At 43.4% G+C, this 23027-nt stretch overlaps 2 protein-coding genes across 2 annotated transcripts in view; one reads left to right on the top strand and one right to left on the bottom strand.

Moving 5' to 3' along the window:
• Positions 1 to 23027, bottom strand: part of cog5 (component of oligomeric golgi complex 5) — a 320599-nt gene that overhangs the window by 191874 nt on the left and 105698 nt on the right.
• LOC311241912 (G-protein coupled receptor 22-like) lies at positions 2440 to 8898 on the top strand (the record flags this gene model as incomplete). Its single annotated transcript, XM_084330862.1, has 3 exons — positions 2440 to 2565; positions 3295 to 3441; positions 7843 to 8898. The coding sequence occupies 3 exons, from the start codon at positions 2440 to 2442 to the stop codon at positions 8896 to 8898; spliced, it is 1329 nt and encodes a 442-aa protein (XP_084186988.1).

Here is a 23027-nt window from a genome sequence, read left to right as displayed (position 1 = left end):
ATCAGTCCATGTGTCCAAAATGCAGAAAATCAAGTGGCTTTGCTCTTGGTGTAAAATGTTGGTATTGGGGACAATTTCCTGATCCATATACCCTATTTTAGCCTAGTGTTGGCCCTCTGTGAATACCCAAGTAGTTCCCCTATAATTCATAGCAATTCCAGGTATCCCAGTTTGTGCCATGGGTCCTATTCCCAATCAGCGTCTTTCTTTTTTTTCCAGGTGAGAAAAAAACAAAACAAAAAAAACAATGAATGAATGATTGTGAATGAAACTATTAATAATGAAAAGCATTGTCTACATTGTTGTAGCAGTGGGAGACTGAATGTAGGGCAAACACTGCCATGAACCAGCATGGGCCTTGATCTGGCCAACAGCCTAGATCACCAGTCTAAATTGTATTATTACAGTACTATGACTGTGTAGAATTATACAGTAAGAATGGGTAGCCACAGTTAGTATGAAACCCCCTCATGACCATTGTAGATTAGGGCTGGGTGATGTGGAAAGTATTTTATATCACAAAATTAAAAAGGGGATTTCTCCCGATATCAGTATTGATCACGATATCCGCCTAGGTGATCACATGCTAGTGTGTCACAGACTCTGGAAATAACATTTTCTATTGACATGCTCAAATATTTAAGAAATGTGCAAAATCAGACCTATTTCGTTTTTTACCAAGGGTCTACAAACAAAATTGTGTATCGCAATTCACTCATTCCAATAAAATCACACCATACAATCATCACAGATGAACAATATCGGTATTAGGGATGTCCCGATACATTTTTTTTGCTCCCGATCCGATCCCGATCATGTGATTTTGAGTATCTACCGATACCGATCTTTCCCGATCCAAAAAAAAAAAAAAAAAAATTTCATCCCAATTTCTCACATTACATTCACCCTGAATGTTGACGTTATCCAGGTGAAAAGTTAACTTCATTCAAGCGAGGCATTGCAATCCTTGACATAAATCATTTGTCAAATCATCAATTAAATCAAAGGAAATGAGTTTGTTTTGGCAAAATTCTTCTGCTCTGTGTGACAATAAATAAATGAATGATGATATGCAATTTAAAACCAAAACTAAGGCCTCAGTATGAGTTTAAGACGTGAACATGGTCATGTTTGTTGAATAAAAAAAAAAAAAAGTAAAAAAAAAAAAAAAAAAAAAAAATCACTTCGGAAAATCACGTGAACGGCCCCGATCCCGATCACGTGATCGGATCTGGACATCCCTAATCGGTATAGTGACAAGTTCATCTGAGGAAAGCAACAGTTATGACCGGAAGGCTCTCGCACACCATGTACGTTTGCCAATAGGACTGTCTCGTTAGCAAACACAAACATTGTTTTAAACCCCAAAGGATGTTCCTCTGGTCCTCCGTTGGGATGGACACACCATCTGCCGTCTAATCGAAGCGGTCCTATCTGCAAGCTTAGTGTGTGAGAGGGGCTTTTCATTCCATCCTAAGTGGTTTCTCTGCAACACACCTGCCCTTCAAGTCATTCAAGTGTCCAGAAGATGATTTCTCGTGAACAATAGCCAACCCTATTAGATTAGAATGACACTAGGTTTTCCATAATGGGTTTTGTCAATGCACACCCCTGCTGGGCACAATGATGTCTTCAAGAAATTAATAATTTATAACCTTTAGTTGCATTAATACATGGTGTTCTTCTCACTCAGCAATAGTATAGAGACAATAGACTGGTTGTTCTCCTTCCGCTCTCTGAAGTTGGAATCTAGTGAGTCACAAGGCCCGAGTCTGAACTCTGAACAAACAAGCCTCCAGACAGAAAACACAAAGCTCTCACCACCACTAGGCCCCAGTTACATCACGGCTACTCTCATCCGGTTTGTCTCGGAAGTGTAACACATTCACAACTTGAAGGTAAACTACTGTAAACACATGCAAAACAAAACAAAACCAGCAGCAGTAGTAACACACGCTACTCTAAATATGAATACAAAATGAAGCCGTACCAGATACTGTGAAATTGCTGAATTAAGTAAGGTTGCCGTTGACTAAAATAATTCTTAGTATACTAATATTCATAGGACTTTGGTCGGGCACGTTGGTCGCAGTCAACCAAAAATGTGTTAGTTGATTTCGGGTTTTTTTTCAATTATTTTTCCACATGCCAGTTATTTCCTGAAAATAAAAATTATAAGCACATCTATTGTAAGTACAACATTTAAAGAAGTCCCCGCAATTCAACAAATTCTACAGATTTGTCGATGAAATAAATGTATCAATTAGAGGATAAAGTCCACTATTGTTGACTAAGAATGGCTTTAGGCAAAGACGGCCCTAGTGCTGAGATTGCACCTTTGTGTTTGCAATGTAAAGTTTAAACCCCCGACTGCATGATAACCGTCCCTCAGGGGCAAAATAAAATGAGGAGTTTGAACTTTGAACTCTTCTCAGGATAATGCATCCCTCCCCTGGTCCCACCTCAGAAGCCACCATGAGCAATGAGACGGTCCTGGACGGCGCTGCCGACCCGTACGACCCGGACATGAGTCCCTCCGTGGCACCCTACCCCGTCAGCTTCCAGGTACTACTAACACACAGCTTCCCTTGCACTATCGACAGAAGTAGTTCTTGTTAGTGTCCGTTAGGGTTGGGCACCGAGAACTAACTTCCGGTTCCGGAACCGTTAAGAAGATTCCAGAAATCAAAATAAATAAAACGTTTTTTTTCTTTTTATTAATTTGTCACATGACTTTGTTTTGTTTTGTTTCATATCTCAACACCCACCAGGGCTGCAGCTCTTTGTTTTTTAGACTGCTGCCAACTCGCAATGTTATTTCAGCAGGTTTCAGTTTATTAAGTATTAAGTTAAGAGTAACTGTACATATGTGCCTTTTCAGTTTTACAGTTAGTTATTGAAGTTTGAAGTTATGTACTTGAATTCCCTAGTTACAGTACAGCAACCAAATTAAACTGTATCAAGTCAACTGACAATGTGAAAAGTATGAAAAAAATAAAGGATTTTTCAAGTATTCTTTTTTCTCCTGCGGAATAAGCTGTGACCTGTTTTGACCTGCACCTCAAAGAATCAGAATCGAGAATCGTTTAGAACAGGAATCGAAATGGAGAATCGGAATCGGAACCGGAATCGTTTAAATCCAAACGATGCCCAACCCTAGTGTCTGTGTTGGTGGCGGTGTTTGTTGTTTTGTGTGGAAACGGCTTTTTTCACTTAAAAATGGGGCTGAGAGTCTAATTACAGCAACACCGCAGTACCGTATGGTGTGACTCTATCCTCTCTCTCTGTCTCCAGGTGTCTCTGACCGGCTTCCTGCTGTTGGAGATCATTCTAGGGCTGAGCTCCAACCTGACCGTGCTGGTGCTGTACTGCCTCAAGCAGAACCTGGTCAGCTCCGTCTCCAACATAGTCACCATGAACCTCCACGTGCTGGACGTGCTGGTGAGTGGCTACACATCCGTTGCTTTATTTAAGGATAAGGATAAGGATGAACTTTATTGATCCCCTTGGGGAAATTCTGTGACATAAACATACAGCCTCATAGGGATGGGAATCGAAAACCGAGTCATTCATTTAATTCGGGGCAACCTAACAGCCGCGAAGCTAACGCTAGCTAACCAAGCTCATACAGACACACAGAGAGAGATAACAGCTGACAGCAGGTAGTACAGGTAAAAAAAAGGTGGGGGCTGTTGTGTAAACCTTGTACTCTTTAGTTCACATATAATAAGAGACGGAGAGCGTGTGATCACGTTGACTGTTTACTAGCCTTTGTTTGCGAAGACGCTCTCTGATTGGCTAGCCCGCGTACAGCGAAGACCCTCTCTGATTGGTTTAGCTCCGAAGGGTCTCTTCCGCCTTGTACATAATATTCTCTGCTTCGAAGTGGTTATGCTTTGGCCCTCTTTCGAAGTGTGTTATGCTTAGAGTTAGGGTTAGGGTTACCCTAGGGTTACCCTAACCCTAACTCTAAGCATAACCCTACAGGGTTACCCTAACCCCAACCCTAAGAATAACCCACTTCGAAAGAGGGCCAAAGCATAACCACTTCGAAGCAGAGAATATATATGTACAATTCGGACATTTCTATCCCAGAGCCCTTCGGAGCTAAACCAATCAGAGAGGGTCTTCGCTGTACAAAGGCTAGGGGGAAAAATCACGCGTTTATACTACCGGTAGTAGGTAAGTCAGGAAGTACCGTGCAACATACAAACATGTCCGTGTAGCAACACGAGCCAATACCTTACAGGGGCGAGCGGGGACCGGGGAGGGAGCTCTTTTACACCTCTCCTCTCGACTATTTGGTCAAAAAGAGAAAAGAGATTCAACATTATTTCCATCGCGGCAATCTCTTTCCCTAAAAAAATGATTTATTTCTGTTCTTTGGTCGTATCAGTGATGAAACGGTTACCGGTTTTAAACGATAACCGCGGTAATATTTTCTGCCGGTTAGTAATGCCGTTTTATTATGGATAAAGACGTTCGATTGAATTATCATTTGATTACCGCGCTTTGAAAAACTCACGGTAAATACTGTCTAGACCGTTCAGCATCAACTGAAGACATTAGCAACAGTCTCCCAGACGCACAGCGTGCAACGTGGGTTTGTTTTGCAATGAAAACAGGACGGAACACAGTTGTGTGTGTGTGTGTGTGCGTGCGTGCATGCATGCGCGTGCGTGTGTGTGTGTGTGCGCGCTGGTCTTCTGAAACATAGATATATATAGAACACTAGATAGCTTAAGGCGGAGTCACCAGCGTCACTGAACCGCCGCCATCTTGCCCAGGTCAGCCTTGAGTGAGAGTGAGTGAGCTGCACAGACAAAAATACTCATAACTCGCTGAAATATTGACGGATTTACAAACGGGTTGGTTTGCTATAAACATCAAAGATGTAGTTTTTTTTTACAAATCGCTTGAATCATAGCCACATTAATTATGCTTGTAATAAACCAAACCGTTTGTAAATCCGTCAATATTTCAGCGAGTTATGAGTATTTTTGTCTGTGCAGCTCACTCACTCTCACTCAAGGCTGACCTGAGTGATATATATTGAACTGTAGTTACATTCAACAGGTCGTTATTCAATAGATTAAATTAGTTTATTTAAATTTTTTTTATCTACTTTTTCTCCCATTTTCTATTTTTCTCCCATCCCAATTTCGTATCGTCCAATTCTACCCTCCCCTGTCTCGAACGCTGTTAGGCCATGCCTCCCACAAGCCGGCAGCAATGTGGACGAAGCCTTGCATCACGTGTCCCCTCCGGTACTCGAGGAAGCAGCCGTCGCATCTTTTCACCTGCACAGCGCGATCTCTCAGCGTCGGGGGTCTGTGTGGGAGGGCACGCCGCCCCCGCCGCTTCCTGATTCTGCTGTGCAGGCGCACCAACTGACCTGTAGGAGTCGCTGTCCACAACGTCCGATCCCCACCCATCAGCTTCCCACCCCCTAATACTGCCAATTGTATTAGTATGAACGACCAGCCAAGCTGATAGCAATGCGGAGAGCTGGGCTCGAACCCAGCGTCTCCCGCATTGGTGGTGAGCGCCTTGCCCACTGCACCACCTAGCCGCCCTAGATTAAATTAGTTTAAGAATAAAAAAATAAAACATTTTTAAGAGAATCTCAAATACATTATTTTATTTAAGTGTAGGCTATAATTTTTTTTTTTTTTTTGTATTTTTCTGACATGGGGGCTCAACAATAAATGACAATCAGAAATGTCAAGTTGCATGTTGTTATTCTAACCAGCTTAGTTATGTTGCATTTCCAATTTATTTATTTAAATGATAAATGTATCAGGGAGCGATAAGGGAATCGAGATAGGGCTGGGCAATATGGCCAAAAATGATATCGTGATAACGATATCGAATATCACTCGATATTCGATATTAGCGATATTGTTATAAGTATAAAAAAATTATAATAATAATAATATATATATATATATATATTTTTAAACAATTCTTTGTCGTTGCCGCCATATTTAGTGTTACATCCCCTCACACTCCAGTTATCAGGCTGCAGCTGGTTTGAAAGCGAAAGTAAACCGGCTTCTCTGCTGGCTGTGGCTCCAGGGGAGTTGAACAGTTCTGGCTCTGCTAGTTTATTTTCTATCTTTTGGCGCTTTTTTGGTGGACAAACCACCGCACATGTGCACCGTGACTCGTGACTGGAGACTAGCTCTGCTAGCACACATAGCCTACTGTGTACAGACGGTTTCAAACTGTATTTTAAATTAGAAAGCAAACAAAATAAATGGACAAGAGAAAAATAAATCTCAATTTGGTCAGTATTGTCATTTGGACAAGCAAAGCCATTACTTTAAGTTGCAGGCAAGAAAGACAAGTCTGTCCACTGTTTCTGGTTTTAAAACTGCCCTTTTGCAGGTCAGAAAAAATAAAAAATAAAAAATGGCAATATGAACAACGACAAGTTGAAAGCAAAGTCTTGGTCGTCGTCAACCTTTTACACCTGAGAGAGCTTCACTTTACACAGCACAGTTAACGGCTATGAAGAAGAAATTACACAAAATCACTGTACAATCTGCCCGTCTATATCACAAATCAATCAATCAATTAATCAAATGTATTTGTATAGCGCATTTAGACATGACACTTGTCAACCAAAGTGCTTCACAGTAAGTCGCATAGCTAAAAACAAAGGAAAGCGCTAATGTATAAAATAAACAGAAAATATAAACAACAAAGGAACAGAACAAAAACAAGCAAGGCAAGAGTCAGAGTGACATTACAAACTAGTAGCTATCATGAACATTTGTGTTGCATCATGCACCATAATGTGATCGGGGCCCTGTGAGTTTGTGACTCTCAAATTGCATTCCGCTGCTGCATGTGAATCACTGATATAAAAATAACAGACATCAGGCTGGGCAGCTCCTTGGGTGCTGTGAGTGTGTGTGTGTCTGTCTCTGAATGTCTTTCCAACACCTGATGTTCACACAATGTGCCAAGGACATTTGGGCCAAGTAGTATTAACAGAAGCCAGTTATGGTTATTCCAATACAGATATCTGTATAATACTCATACAATACCGTAGCAATCCATTCATCAGTAATCAGTGAGTATAATACTTTGCAAATTCAGTCCTCAAGTGTCCAGGGATCATAGATAAGACTTCAAAGTTTAAGAGCTACATTGACATTTGAATCATAGTCTTATTTTTCTCCACCAGGCACCCTTCACCGTTTGTCCTATAAATGGTTTTGAAAAAGTAGTTTCTGACCAATGGGTACAAGCAATTTTGTTTTCAATAAGAAATGCTATTTATTCAGTAAACTGACCACATCTGCTCCATGCGCGCCACACTGAGGGCGGCGGTGCTCATCTTGTGCTCTGAAGTGGAGACTAACCCACAGAGGGAGTGACCTTGTGGGGAATCATCTGTGATGAAATGCACACGTGTAGGAGGGCTATGCAGACCAATATAGACAAATTGCAACCGACTTGTGCAAATTGGCCAGCAATTGGATATTGTGCGTTTGTCTATGCCTGGGTCTTCTAATATGTCATGATGTGCTCTGTCCTTGTGTCCATGACTGTATTGTGCCCTGTATCCCTCTCGTATGTTCTACTATATATGCTTTTTGTTGTTTTTATTCTAATGTTATTTATCTCGCTTATGTTCTGTTTGTATTGCTAACCCCCCATAGGATTTTAGCCTGTACCTTCTGGCAGGGGGACTGCCAATGGAAATGAGCCTTTTGGCAAAAATGTTGTGCATTTAAGTTTGTAAAATGTTTATTAATGTACGCTGTCCCCCTTGAACAAATAAAGTAAAACTAAACCTAAAGTAACTCTTCCTCCTGTGTGTGTTTCCAGGTGTGTATCTCCTGCATCCCCCTGACGGCCGTGGTGGTGCTGCTCCCCCTGGAGGCCGACACGGCCCTGCTCGGCTGTTTCCACGAGGCCTGCGTCTCCTTCGCCAGCGTGGCCACCGCCGCCAACGTCTTGGCCATCACCCTGGACCGCTATGACATTTCCGTGCGACCGGCGAACCGCGTGCTGACCATGGGCCGCGCAGTGACCCTGCTGGTCTCCATTTGGGCTCTCTCCTTCCTCAGTTTCCTGGTGCCTTTCATGGAAGTGGGCTTCTTCAGCCATTCCGGCTCGGATCAGTTCAACCAGACGACCACGGTGATTACGGTGGCTCACATCAACGAATACTACACGGAGCTGGGCCTGTACTACCACCTGCTGGCTCAGATCCCCATCTTCTTCTTCACGGCCGTGGTGATGCTCGTGACGTACTACAAGATCCTCCAGGCGCTGAACATCCGCATCGGAGCGCGCTTCCAGCACAACCCGCCAAAGAAGAAGCCGCCAGCCACAAAGGCTGCGTCGCTGACACCCGCCGCCGCCCCCCCGCAGGCAGCAGAGTCGACGGATGCTTCGCAGAGCAGCGTTGTCAGGAACCCTCCGCTGGCCATGCGGACATCGGTGTCCGTCATCATCGCGCTCCGGCGAGCAGTGAAGCGCCACCGGGAGCGACGCGAGAGGCAGAAGCGAGTCTTCCGGATGTCTCTCCTCATCATCTCGACCTTCCTCCTCTGCTGGACGCCCATCACGGTGCTCAACACAGTCATCCTAAGCACCGGGCCCAGCAATTTCACCGTTCAACTTCGACTGGGCTTCCTGGTGATGGCCTATGGCACCACGATCTTCCACCCGCTGCTCTACGCCTTCACCAGGCAGAAGTTCCAGAAGGCCCTGAAGAGTAAGATGAAGAAGCGGGTGGTGTCGGTGGTGGAGGCGGACCCCACGCCCAACAATGTGGTCATCCACAACTCCTGGATAGACCCCAAGAGGAACAAGAAGGTGACCTTCGAAGACACAGAGGCCAAGCAGAAATGCCTCTCCTCGGAAGACGTGGCATAATAACAAAAATGGTTTCCCGAAACGGTTAACGTGCTGCAAAATCTGTGGTGAAAACACAGGAGAAAGTGGAATAGCGTAACACCAGGACAACGTATTTTGAGATATAATTGCCTCGCCTCAGAAGACGTTGGAATAACACGGCGCAATAAAGAACATTTGGGCGGGAGAAATGGCTCTCCTCAGAAGTTGTGGAATAATAATAAGAGGATTTACTGAAATGATCAACGGAATAAAAATGGAGAATTGGTACAGTAGTAAAAACACTGGAAATGGTGATCAACAGGATTTACTGAAAGGACTGATGAAATAAAAATGGAGAATTGGTAGCAAAACACTGGAAAATGTGAAATAACTGAGGACGTTGAAGGAATACATTTTAAAGTATTGTAAGAAATGTCCCTCCCGTCGAGAGGAGACGTAGTCCTGAAGGATGTGGAAAAGGGAGAGGGAATTTAGAGCATTTCAAAATGCAATACGTGAAATTTAAAAAGGATGTATGATACAGGAATATTTACTATTTTAAAAAGATATACAGTAGATGTAGACTCTCTTATTATTGGCTATGGGACACACTACACTTTAATCTGAGCAGCTAGTGATGCATCATGGTTATTTTAAACTCCAGGGACTGGGATCGCTTGCTAAACCATAAAACGTAGCCAAGGTCAGACAGGGGAAAAGAGATCAACGAACAAGAAAAAAGAAAAAAGAATAACCGACAATGAGGTCATTTATAATAAGCACCATCAACACATTTACAAAGGGCAAGCAGTCAGGCAGTTAGGTTTGTAGGAATTCACTAAATAAATGTTTAGAGTCATGAATTGAGCCTAGTCCTACATAAATTAGTTCCCTATGGTTTTTAATTATTATTATAATTATAGGACTACATTTAATCCATATGTGTGATTTGGTCCAAAAGTGTAAAGTGTGTACAGTTTGTACAGAAGAGGGATTATTTATTGCTATTTATTGTGGATGTGGTGGAGTGAAGTCAGGCAAGCTTGGGGGTTTCATTTTGCTTTCAATTCGATCAATTCAAGAATCGGATTTTCTTCTGTGGTATACACAGGCTGCGCTCTCCAACCTATTGACCGGTGATTCGGAGTGAGCGCCTTCTCGTCAGCAAATAAACCACAATTTCCGTTTACATTTTGAATCGACTGAATCGAAAGTGAACTGACAACAATTCATATATTTTGCAGAAAATCCAGCGACTCATCTGTATCTAGACTGCTGTGCATGTTGTTGTTGTTTTTTTGTTTTGTTATAGTAATATGAGACAAATATGTATAGTGCTGTACAGTCATAGAATACATTGAACGTATTTGTTCTTTTTTGTAATAAACTGCCTAAAAGGTGCACTTACGACTCTCCTTGCTTCTACTCTTGTTAATCCCGCTTCCATTTGCAGGTCTGGGCACTCAGGCAAAGAGGCTGCTGTTACCGAGTGTTATACTGTAACTACATCTCGGTTTCTCCACAAAATACAGATACTTTGCCTCTGGCAAACACTTAGCTACTTAGGCACAGAGCACATCAGGAAAGTGAAGCTGAACAAATATTTAAGGATGAAATCTAAGTGTCCCCTCCTCAGGGAGACCCTCCATCTGGCCACGCGCGACATGGAGAAACAAACGGCGAGAGAGGGAGGGAGGGATAGCGTGGATGTATGTTTGTTTGTTTGGTTTTGTTGTAGGGCCTTCTGGAAGTGCATCAAACCAAACCTCTTTTGGTGAATTTATTTAAATAAAGGAGAGCTGGTGGTCTGCGCCTCTTACAGTAGTATCCATTTTTTATTGAGACACCAGGAAGGCTGAGAGGGAGACGGAGTAGGGGAGACACAGGAGAGAAGGTTCTTTATTGAGTTTCAAATTTCAAGTTTCTTTAATAGTTGTCATACAGAAGTACAGAATACTTTTATACAAAATGCTTCTTACTGTTACGCTCCAGAGACTGTGCTAGACAAGATAAGTATGAAATAAAATAGTATAGCATGTAAAATAGAAGTAAAAATAGAGGTCACAGTGTTCAGTATAGACATATGTACAATGTTCGATGCAGAATAGAAGTAACTGAGTTACCATACAATATACAATATACTATGCAATGTACTAATATACAATACTATATAGTGCAGAGCAGAAATGGGATGAGGTACAATTTAGGTACAATTTACAGTAAGGTGTACGAGTTGTAGTGCAAATCCTTTATCAATAAATATAAAGTGTAAATTGTGTTTATGATCTAAAGTGTGGAGAGTGGGTGCTGCTGTGTGTTTTTTTTTTTTTTTATCTACTTTTTCTCCCATTTTCTATATTTTCTCCCATCCCAATTTCGTATCATCCAATTCAACCCTCCCCTGTCACGAACGCGGTTTCTTGCCTCCCACAAGCCGGCTGCAATGTGGACTAAGTCATACATAGCACAAGTCCCCTCCGGTACTTGAGGTAACAGCAGTCGCATCTTTTCACCTGTGCAGCTCGATCTCTCAGTGGCGAGGAGTAACGCGTGGGAGGCTCACGCTGCCCCCGACACTTCCTGATTCTACTGTGCAGGCGCACCAACCGACCTGTAGGAGTCGCTGTCCACAACGCCCGATCCCCACCCATCAGTTTCCCACCCCCTAATACGTCCAATGTGTATTAGTATGAACGACCAGCTAAACTGAAAGCAATGTGGAGCGCTGGGCTCGAACAGGCAAGCCCAGCGTCTCCGTCATTCGTGGCGAGCGCCTTGCCCACTACGCCACGTAGCCGCCAGCAGTGTGTTGTTTGTTTTAGTGAGTGTGTGCGTGTGGGTGTGTGTGCTGTGTGCATTTGATGGTTGTTGCATAGTGTTTATTGTTCGTTGAGCAGCCTGATGGCCTGGGGATAGAAGCTTCTTCTGAGTCTTTCTGTGCTCGCCTTAAGACTCTGGTATCGCTTGCCTAACCGCAGCAGTTCAAAGAGGCAGTTGTTCGGGTGGCTGGAGTCCTTGATGATTCTCTTAGCCTTCCCCCTGCACCGCTTGTTGTAAATGTTCTGGAGGGTGGGAAGCCCCCCTCCAATTGTGCGTTCGGCTGAACGTGTCACTCTTTGTAGTCTGCTACGGTCTTGTGCAGTGCTATTCCCAAACCAGGAGGTGATGTTGCCAGTCAGGATGCTCTCTATTGTACATGAGTAGAAGTTCCTAAGGATCTTCTGACTGACTTGGAACTTCCTTAGGCGCCTGAGGAAGTAGAGGCGTTGTCGTGCCTTCTTCACAACACTGTCAATGTGTGTGGTCCATGTCAAGTCCTCGGATATGTGGGCTCCGAGGTACTTGAAACTGTTCACAAGTCCACAATCATCTCTTTTGTTTTGCTGACGTTCAGGGAGAGGCAGTTCTCCTGACACCACTGTGACAGATTCTCTACCTCTTCCAGGTAGGCCCTCTCGTCGTTGGCAGAGATCAGGCCCACCACTACTGTGTCATCAGCAAATTTGATGATTGTGTTGTTGTTCCGCTGTGCCACGCAGTCATGTGTGTACAGGGAGTAGAGGAGGGGGCTCAGAACACAGCCCTGGGGGGCCCCTATGTTGAGCGTGATGGATGAGGAGGTGCAGTTGCCTGCTCTTACCACCTGGGGTCTGCCCGTCAGGAAGTCCAAGACCCACTGGCAGAGGTCATAGTTCAAGCCCAGGTCCCTGAGCTTGGCTATGAGTTTGGAGGGGACTATGGTATTGAATGCTGAGCTGTAGTCGATGAACAGCATTCTCACATAGTTCCCCTGCCTCTTGTCCAGGTGTGATGCTGCTGTGTGCAGCACATGGGCTATGGCATCCTCCGTGGATCTGTTAGGGCGGTATGCAAATTGCAGGGGGTCCAGGTTGATGGGGAGGGAGGAACAGATGTAGCCCTTCACTAGCTTCTCAAAGCACTTCATGGCTATGGAGGTGAGGGCTACAGGGCGGTAGTCGTTGAGGCAAGCGGGCGCAGATTTTTTTGGGTACAGGGATAATGGTGGACTTCTTCAGACAGGTGGGGATGACAGCCTGTTCTAAGGACAGGTTAAAGATGTCAGTGAATACCGGGGCCAGTTGGTCGGCACAGACTTTTAGGACGCGGCCGGGGATGCCGTCCGGTCCTGCTGCCTTCCTGATATTCACTTTTTTAAAGGTCCGCCTCACCTCATGCTCTGTTACCCTGAACACTGAGTCTCCATCAGCAGACCCCCCCCCCCCCCCCCCATTGCCGTGGCTTGTAGGCTGGTGTTGTTATTCACAGCCTCAAACCTCGCATAGAAGGTATTGAGATCATTTGCTAAGGAGATGTCACTGTTCAGTTTGAGGGAGGTGCCTTTGTAATCTGTCATTGTTCTGAGGCCCTGCCACATACCTCTAGAGTCAGCCTGTTCAAACTGAAGTTCAACTTTATCCCTGTAACGCCGTTTTGCCTCTATTACTGCTCTCCTGACGTTGTATCTTGAGACAGTAAGGCTGAGAGGGAGACAGAGTAGGGGAGACACAGGAGAGAAGGTTCTTTATTGAGACAGTAGGAAGGCTGAGAGGGAGACAGAGTAGAGGAGACACAGAGAGAAGGTTTTACTGGGAATCGTTCTTAGGCCACCAACAGTGGATTTAGATTAGATTCAATTGTATTGTTGTTGCACAGCACAAGTATGGTACAGCGAAATTAAGTTTGCATCTAATCTGAGTGCAAAGTAACAGTGAAGTGCATAGCAATATACAGTGTAACATATTAATATGCATACTGTATATGACGAGTAGTAAACAGTTTGGCAGCCAAAGTCGTCAGAATGAACTGGTTTAGCGCTGGTTTGAAGTGACACACTTACCAGCCAGTCAGCCACAGTAGAAATCTTCGAGCATTTGGCTGGTGGTCAGTGATAATTCCAACTAAGCCCTCCATTCCCCCCACATCTGTTGCCAATGTGTGCATATTTCAAAGTATTGGATTGGAAAGAGAGAAAATGCTGGACACTGATTTTAACGCTCCCATAGTTATTTAAAAGTGTTTCAACACTAGGGGCGGGATCCACAAAGAATGGATTGCACGGTGCTAATTGCCCCCTTACTTACAATTAATTATGAATTGAAAATGGGGGACCCTGATGTAAAAGATGAAAGTCTTTCTCTTTGTACGGCTCAATACACAATTGTGTGTATTGAGCCGTACTGTATTGTACCCATTCTGCAATACGTTAATACAATTTCCATTCAATCAATCACAGCGCAGGTGCATGTTGTTGTTGTTGTTTTGTTTTGTTATATGAACGTGCTGTATCCAACCAACTTACTGCTTATCTCTTACAGAATGACCTCCTAGACCCTAATCAGTCAGGCTTCAGAACTGGTCACTCCACAGAGACAGCCCTCATTGCGGTCACAGAGGCACTTCACTTAGCAAAAGCGAAAGGCCTCTCCTCTGTCCTGATTCTCCTAGATCTATCTGCAGCCTTCGACACAGTCAACCACCAGATCCTCCTCGCGGCCCTCACAGGAATGGCTCTGCGCTGACATGGTTGTCATCATACCTCAATGACCGCTCCTACCAAGTGTCATGGAGAGGGACCCTGTCGGCCACCCGCCCCCTGCGGACGGGTGTCCCCCAGGGCTCGGTTTTAGGACCCCTTCTCTTCTCCCTCTACACTAAATCACTGGGTAACATTATCACGTCTCATGGCTTCTCCTACCACTGTTATGCCGACGATACTCAACTCTTCCTCTCCTTCCCTCCCTCAGATATCCACGTCTCTGAGCGGATCTCGGCCTGTCTGTCCAACATCTCCGCCTGGATGACGACCAACCACCTCAAACTGAACCTAAGCAAAACAGAATTGCTCCACCTGCCGGCCAAATCCTCCCCCCTGACCGACCTTTCTATCACAGTCGAGAATGCAGCTGTGACCGCGTCCCCGACCGCCAAGAACCTTGGTGTTGTCCTCGACGACCAGTTGAACTTCTCTGCTCACATCGCAGCGACAACCAGAACCTGCCGATTCCTCCTGAGCAACGTCAGAAGGATCCGCCCCTTCCTGACAAAAGAAGCCACCCAACTCCTCGTCCAATCAACAGTCATCTCCCGCCTCGACTACTGCAACGCACTGCTCGCTGGCCTCCCGGCCACTGCCACTAAGCCTCTTCAACTCATTCAGAACGCAGCGGCCCGCCTGATCTCAAACCTACCGAAGTCGGCCCATGTCACCCCACTTCTTAGGGACCTGCACTGGCTCCCCATTGCTGCACGAATCCGCTTCAAGGCCCTCGACCTAGCATACCGTGCGGCAAAGGGAACTGCTCCCGCCTACCTCCGGTCAATGGTCTCTAACTACACACCCTCAAGACCCCTACGCTCTGCATCTTCTGGCCGCCTCAGACCTACTCCTATCCAAGCTCCGGGAGGGTCATCAAAGAGAAGTCGCCTATTCTCAATCCTTGCCCCACAATGGTGGAATGAACTACCCACCCCAGTTAGGACAGCCGAAACACGTCCAATCTTTCGCCGTCGACTAAAGACGCACTTCTTAAAAAATTATCTAACCCTAACTAACCATACTGTCATGCACTTGTCCTAATAAACTAACCTACACTGTAGCACTCAACACTTTGATGAACATTGTTACTCAGCTGATAGAGTTGTGCCCTTCCTGATGGCTTGTCGTACAGAACTTGTAAGTCGCTTTGGATAAAAGCGTCAGCTAAATGACTAAATGTAAATGTAAATGTAGTAAAATGTGTTAAAATGTGTCACAAAAAAAATTAACGATTTCTTGATTCACAACAATTTGATCATGGATGAACAAAACATTTAATGCGAATGGTTGATTTGAATTCCAAGGACCTTTTAAGCACCTTGTTAAAAAATGGGCTGCTTTCAAGGAATTCCAGGCCTTGACTTTTTTTTTCAAGTACTTCAAGGACCTTGTGCGAACCCTGCTAACAGCACAATTAAGGCTTGCACAACAGACAGATAAAGTGAATGGAGAGACAACAGACACAACTGAGCCCGGCTTCCCCGGGGAGAGAGAATGGTTTGTCTGTGTCAGCTTCAGCCTTGTCTGCTCTTTTTCTATTAGTTGTTGGGTGCAACCAACCAACCAACCCTTCCCTCGTGTTCAGATCCGTTGTGATTGTTTGTTGCCAGGTGGGACACGCTGTCACAGACCATGTGGAACAGATAGGATTCTCATGGTACTCGCTGACATTAAACTACCATTAAACATTAAACTACCAATTAAATGACAGCTCATTAGCGTAGGCTGAAGAGGGTTCGGAGGCACTCATAAGGGGTCACCCACAAGAGGCCTTTTCCTTGCAAAGTGATCTATATCATTTCCAAATGGATCAATTCCATTAATTAATTGATTTTTTTTTAAATTAAACGGTTATTAATTATACATAAATAGCTATTTCTATTTATCCCCTCCTCTCCTTTCTTCTCTTCTCCTCTTTTCCCCCCTCCTCTTTTCTCTTCTCCTCATCTCCATGATATGGCAGGTTTTATAAGCCTGTTGGTTTACCATCTGTGTGTTTGTATAGCCGTGTGCAGCAGTGATTAAATATTGATGAAATGTTCTCTAAAAGGTCACTTTGATTCTCAGACTCTCTCCTGGGGTGCTCATTATGTGTCTCAGGTATGATTGTGTGTGTGTGTGTCTGTCTTTGTGTCTGTCTGCCTGCCTGCTTATAAATAAGGAAACCAAATAAAATGTGTTAAATAATATGCAAACTTGAAAAATAATTAGGCTGGATCAATGCAGTCGACACAAAAAAATTTGCTCATATGTGACTATGAGATTTTTTCACAAGAGTGTGAACGGCACAAATCACATGGAATCTGATCTTTTAAATTCTGATTTGGGCCACTTCCATAATGTGGTCCTAAATCAGATACAGGTCTTATTTTCTGCAATGTGACCTCAGTCTGAACAGTCGTGCGACTTTCATGCAACTAGATTGACTATTTTTACTTCCACTTCTTTATTGTTCATTTTGTGCAATGCGGGTCAATTCAGGAGCGTGACCAGTTCACACTGGAATCTGATATAGGCCACATTTAAACAAATAAACTGAACAGCCAAACAAAAAAAAGGCACCTAAGCTTGCAGTGTGAACATACTGGTAGCATATCAGACATTTTCAAGCCAAGTGTGAACACAAGGGGATGTGTTTCATAATAACACAAGGTCTTTGTAATCAGATCTCAATAATCACATTGAAGGCGGCCGGGTGGCGCAGCGGACTAAGCGTCTGTCTACCACCGCAGAGACACTGGTATCGAATCCGGCTGTCAGCGTTGCCTCCGGCTTGGCTGGTCGTCATACTGACACAATTGGCAGAGTCAGCAGGAGGGAAGCCGGTGGGTGGTAATCTGGTCGTTGTAAACAGCGACTCCTACAGGTCGGTCTGGGCGCCTGCACAGCGAGGAAGGGATCTGGGTGAGGTAGTGTGCCCTCCCACGCGTTACACTCACCCAATGAGAGTCCTCGCTGCCAGGTGAAAAGAGGCTGCTGGCTGTCTCCTATGTATCGGAGGAGACATGTGATAAGACTTCAGGGCTCCCTAGACCGGCAAGTAGGGGGCAAATGCGCACAACGACCAGGAAGGGGAGGGGGGAATTGGCATAACGACTAAATTGGGATGGGAGGAAAGTACAAGGAAAATAGGAGGAGAAAAAGTGGATACAAAAAATAATAATCACATTGAAATGGTAAGTGTAACACTAGTCTCTCTCTCTGTTCGTTCCTTCGTGTGTGTGTGTGTGTGTGTGTGTGTGTGTGTGTGTGTGTGTGTGTGTGTGTGTGTGTGTCCCAAAAGGAAAGCCAAGCAGTTAGCCAGGTACTGCTCAGTATCAGCAATATAGGAAGCCGCTCAATTTGGAGGAGACGTTGTTACCTTTTCCCATGATTCTGCCATCCATGCACCTTGTACCTGACTGTTCTTTCATAATTTTCTGACTGTACTCGCATTGTTTATGTCCTTTGTACTTCTGTTCATGTGGACATAAATAAACATTTCAAATGTGTGTGTATGTGTGTGTGTGTGTGTGTGTGTGTGTGTGTGTGTGTGTGTGTGTGTGTGTGTGTGTGTGTGTGTGTGTGTGTGTGTGTGTGTGTGTGTGTGTGTGTGTGTGTGTGTGTGTGTGTGTGGTGTGTGTGTGTGTGTGTCTTTGTGTATGAGTGAAGTGAATGTATGACTACTAGGGGTGGAACGGTTCACAAAATCGACGGTTCGGTTCGTATCACGGTTTTCGGTTATACGTTGTTTTTTATTAAAAAAAATTAAACATGCTTCTCATTTATTATATATATATATATATATATATATATAAATAAAAAGGTTTACAGTCTTAAATAATGTTTGGCACTCAAAGACCGAACTGACTGAAAAATATAGGCTACATTCGTATTAACTTAGTGCAAACAAACAATATGCTCAGCTAGCACTAGACTTTCCTTTCTTTAAAATAAACACAAAAAAATTATGTCAACAATGTTTAAATTCCCTGATTGTCAGTTCTTAATGGAAAGATTAGTTTTCCGCTTGAAATTAAAGTGCAGTATTTGAAATACAATGAAAGGAATATGGCTGGATTTCTTATCAAAAGGAAGAGTGTCACTGTTATTTAAAATAAACAAATTAGAAGGCCATCAATATAAAATGCAGCATACTGTACATCAAACTAACACACACTGTACTGTTTCAAAACAACACTGCTCTGTTCATTCTATTTTTTAAATACGTACATTATCTGTCTACATTTATTTAGACTAACATTATTTAAATATTGAGTGCAACTGTGGTGGATTAACATAATTCGGTGAGTTGGAACTGTCTATTGGGTTGGGGGGACCGCACGGACATTTGAGTGTGTGGTACCACTACCTTCAGACCTTCTCGACTCTAAGGTTACCGGAGTTGAATCTAGTTGATAACATGCACTGGAAAAGCGGCAATAGTCCCGGTTGGAGTTAGTAAACACAGTTGTATGTTAGCCTTCTTGGATGTTGAATAAAAGCCGAATCATTGTCACCTTCCTAGGTGATTTGAATAAAATCATTGTCTTTCAACACTCCGCCTCTCAGACTCCCATTTTCTCCTCTGCTAGCTAGTAGCTAGTAGCTACGGTAACATTTCATTCAGCTGTATTAGAGCTGACGGGCTAGTGGGGCTGCGTGAATATTTTCCCTAACAGGGTTGCACTTCAGCGTTCGGTTTGCGCGATCTGATTGGCCACTGACGTTTCTGGTCATGTGACTTGTGCGCCAATCGCGTGACGCCTGTTTCTGCGCCTATTTCCGCCTCGAACAGCCTGCAAACTACCTAACGCCTAGTTTATCACTGGTTAAGCTTAGGCGGAATATATTAAAAAATTTATATTTAATAATTATTTTTCTTTTTTATTAAAAACGAAGGTTCGAACGTTCGTTCGAAAAACGCTGACAAAGTTCGAATCCCAAAAACAGGCTTCGGGGACAGCCTTGGCTCACTCACACTAGTGGAACCCAGGCGTATTGTACTGTAGTGGGGCACCCAGTGTTCCTGCATGAGAAGCGGCGGGTGATCAGTCCTGCTGTGAAACTACTAGTAGGGACATGTGTGATTTTGCTTCTTACCACCACAGTTAAAACACACACACACACACACACAAGCTGGTGAAAAGCACACAACACACACATACGCATGTTAATTTCACCCTCTGGTAAAGAGGTCATACAAATACAGTAGCCTACTTTCCCACATGCAGGCCAGCACACGCACACGCACACACACACTTGTTTATGTGAAATATGGGGACATTACATAGACTTACATGCATTCTGTAACTAACACTAACCCCAACTTTAACCATCACACTATAATAGCTCATCAAACTAAATCAGGACGTTGACATTTTTCACATAAACAAGGCGCACAGCCGCACACACACACACACACACACACACACACGCACACACACGGCCTTGAATGGCTTCCATGTTAATGCTTCAATTAGTATTAATGCATACATCCCAGGCTCTGCTTAATCTGTAGGCTAGCTCGTTTTTGAAGATTATTTTAAGGCACATTATCTGCATAATTATATTGTCTGCAGGGGAAGGAGGGAGAGATAGAGAGGAAGAGAGAGATGCAGGATTCAAACCCACAATGGTTTGGCCAGGCGGAGATAGGACGCAAGAGAGTATAGCTCCCGGCTATATACATGTTATATTCATTTTATTAATATTACCCTGGCCTTTAATCGTGCCATTTGAGGCATTTAATTGTCAACATTAGGGGTGGGACCAGCGTTTCCGTTAGCCGGTAATTACCGGTTTTTGACCGGCAAAATCTGTTGAAGTCCGACTTATTTAATATCTCCGGTCTTAATGTCCGGTGAAAATAATTCCCTGAGTCTAAGCACAATTTGATTATTTGAATTGTATTAAAATAGGCTAAAATTAAATAGCCTATGCGATGAACGAAACGATCATTACATTTGTTTCCTCGTTGCTTCTAATAATGACAACGACGTTGTCAGCGAGAGCTTAGTGCTGGGTGTGCGAGTGCATGTGAAGCTGCAGAGCCAGAGAGGCAACGGCACAATGCAGTATTCCATCAGTACTCCAATTCGGCCATTTTCAGCCAATGTTGGGTGGGGGGCGCTGTTGTGCGGTTCCCAGAAAAGAGCCAATAACAGCTGAATGAGCTTCTCTGCAGCGCCATACTCTTTGCAAATAAGTTGTTGCGAGGTGGAGAGAGTCGTCACGCAAACCACGATAATGTTGCCGCCTCTCTGCTTTCTCAGTTCTTCGCTTGATATAATTAATACAAATGTCCAATATAACGGAATTCGTTAGCTCATAAAAATGTGATTATAACAGACTGCTGTTTATTGTCGGACCGACTGCCCACATACGCGGTCTATTTTAGTTCAAGTCAGCAGCAGCACGGAGTATCGAGGGACTTATTTTATTTGGAATATATTAATTAATGACTGTATACGCAAAAGTAGCCTAGTTTTAAGTAATAATATTATAAATCTACATGCCTTGAGGATGACATTCTTTATTCTAAACTATGACCGGAATTAATCTCATTTGTCCGGTAGATTGAAATCTTGCAGGTCACGGAGACCGACAACAATTTTTTCTAACGGAAACCCTGGGTGGGACGATACGAGTAACTCACGATACGATACTGATATTTGGCCCTCGATAATGATAATATCACAATACACAATATCTGAGATAATGGATATATTGGATGACATTTTATCTATGATACATCACGATCTGTGTAACTCAAGAAAAAGGCAAAGAGCAGGAATTATGGATTTATTCACAGAATTGACATGAAAGATTATGACTGGACAATTGTACATGAAACAATGGACAACAAATTGCATAGTGCCTTTTTAACACACACTGACCATAACTTGATTATTATTAACTATTAATTGTGTTTCCAACGTAAAACTGTTACCATGTGCAATTAAAATATATATACATCATCTGTTTGATTTAATAAGATAACATTTTCAATCTGTTACTCCAATAATTTCTATTGCAGTAAAATGGGATTGTCAAGCAAAGAAATAATAATTTACCGTAATTCCTCTAATAGTGACCCGGGCTTGTATTTGCTTAAACTGTAGCGGGTACCAGGCTTTTATTAGGAGGAGGCATGTATAAGAGAGAGGCCTATATTTCAAATTTTCAAACAGATCATAATGAATAAATCAAAATTTTTGTGTCAGTTTGAACCCAGTAAAATGTACTGGGTTCATTTATTGAAACCAAGTACTGTATGAAATAGTAAACAGTGCAATTACAGTGGTCACTGGTCATTTCAACGTTTTCAAAGTGAAATCAAGTAACTTTACCTTAGCAGCTCAGTATGCAGCTCAGTATATTAGTAACCCGGCTTGTATTAGGAGGTCGGCTTATAATTGCTTAGCTCAAGAGCGCACCCGGCCATTAATAGAGACCCGGTTTGTAATTGAATACCGGTCACTATTAGAGGAATTACGGTAATTAAAATATTGATACTGATACACCAGTGTGTCAATAACATGTCACAAGAGGAAGTACGACGATCACAGCATTGATTGTTTGTCCCACCCCTAATTAATATTACCCTTTAATGGCGACATTTGAGGCATTTCACTGTCAACATAAGATTTACATTGAAGACGAGATAAAGAGGCCTACAATCAGGAGCAAAAAGAAGTCATCGAATGCTCAGCCAACAACTAGAACCAGCATAGCTAACAAAATATGGAACATGGCTAATACTGAAGCTGCTCCAAACAAGGTCAGGGTCTACATGAGCCAAGTTCAAACAACAAACTTCCATCAAAGACGTCATTCTTCACTAATCCAAGAATCAATTACCCCACTACAGGTGTCTGTAAATGCACTGTAAATGATCCCAGTTTCGCAAATAAACAACTGAGCAGTCTCCCTAATCTGAATCCCCACTTTTTATTTCTCGGGGGAAACCTCAACTGTGCGATAGATCCGTTATTAGACCGTTTAAAACCCTTCTGCGATGTCAAAATTATTTGCAGACTTTGTTACAGAACGGCTGTGCCAACCCGAGAGTTCTCCTTCTTCTCACATGTACAACACTCCTACTCACTAATTGGTTATTTTCCTGTAGACACCGCCCTTCTTCCTAATGTATCTTCAATGGACCTGTCTCAAACCCTGCCCTCTTTTCTTGATCCTCCAATCACAACTGTCGCTTACCTCGGACAAACTTGGTTTGTCCGAGGTAAGCGACAGTTGTGATTGGAGGATCAAGAAAAGGGGCAGGGTTTGAGACAGGTCAATTGAATACCAAGCAGCAGTCATACGTCACCATGTCCCTCTTGTTCTTCCTTTCCTTTCCCTCCCTGGAGGATTAACTCTCTCCTTGTCCCAGATAATAACCGTCTGTGAGTATATTTCTTCATTCGTCCATTGAAGATTTTCTCACCTTTAATAAGACTGACTCCACCTTCCATTCTTTAGTTTGGGCATCCTTGAAGGTCAGGGCTCATATTAAGTACATAAAGCTAGACTCCCAGAACTAGACTCACAGATTCCATTCTCAAATTAGACCACCAACACCACGCCCCAACACTAGCCTGGAATTTGTATAAGGAAAGCATTAATTTAC

The sequence above is a fragment of the Notolepis coatsorum genome, assembly GCF_963971535.1.
Source record: "Notolepis coatsorum genome assembly, chromosome: 15".
Lineage (NCBI taxonomy): Eukaryota > Metazoa > Chordata > Actinopteri > Aulopiformes > Paralepididae > Notolepis > Notolepis coatsorum.
Note: the sequence above shows the minus strand (reverse complement) of the source record. Positions and strands in the feature narration are given on the sequence as shown.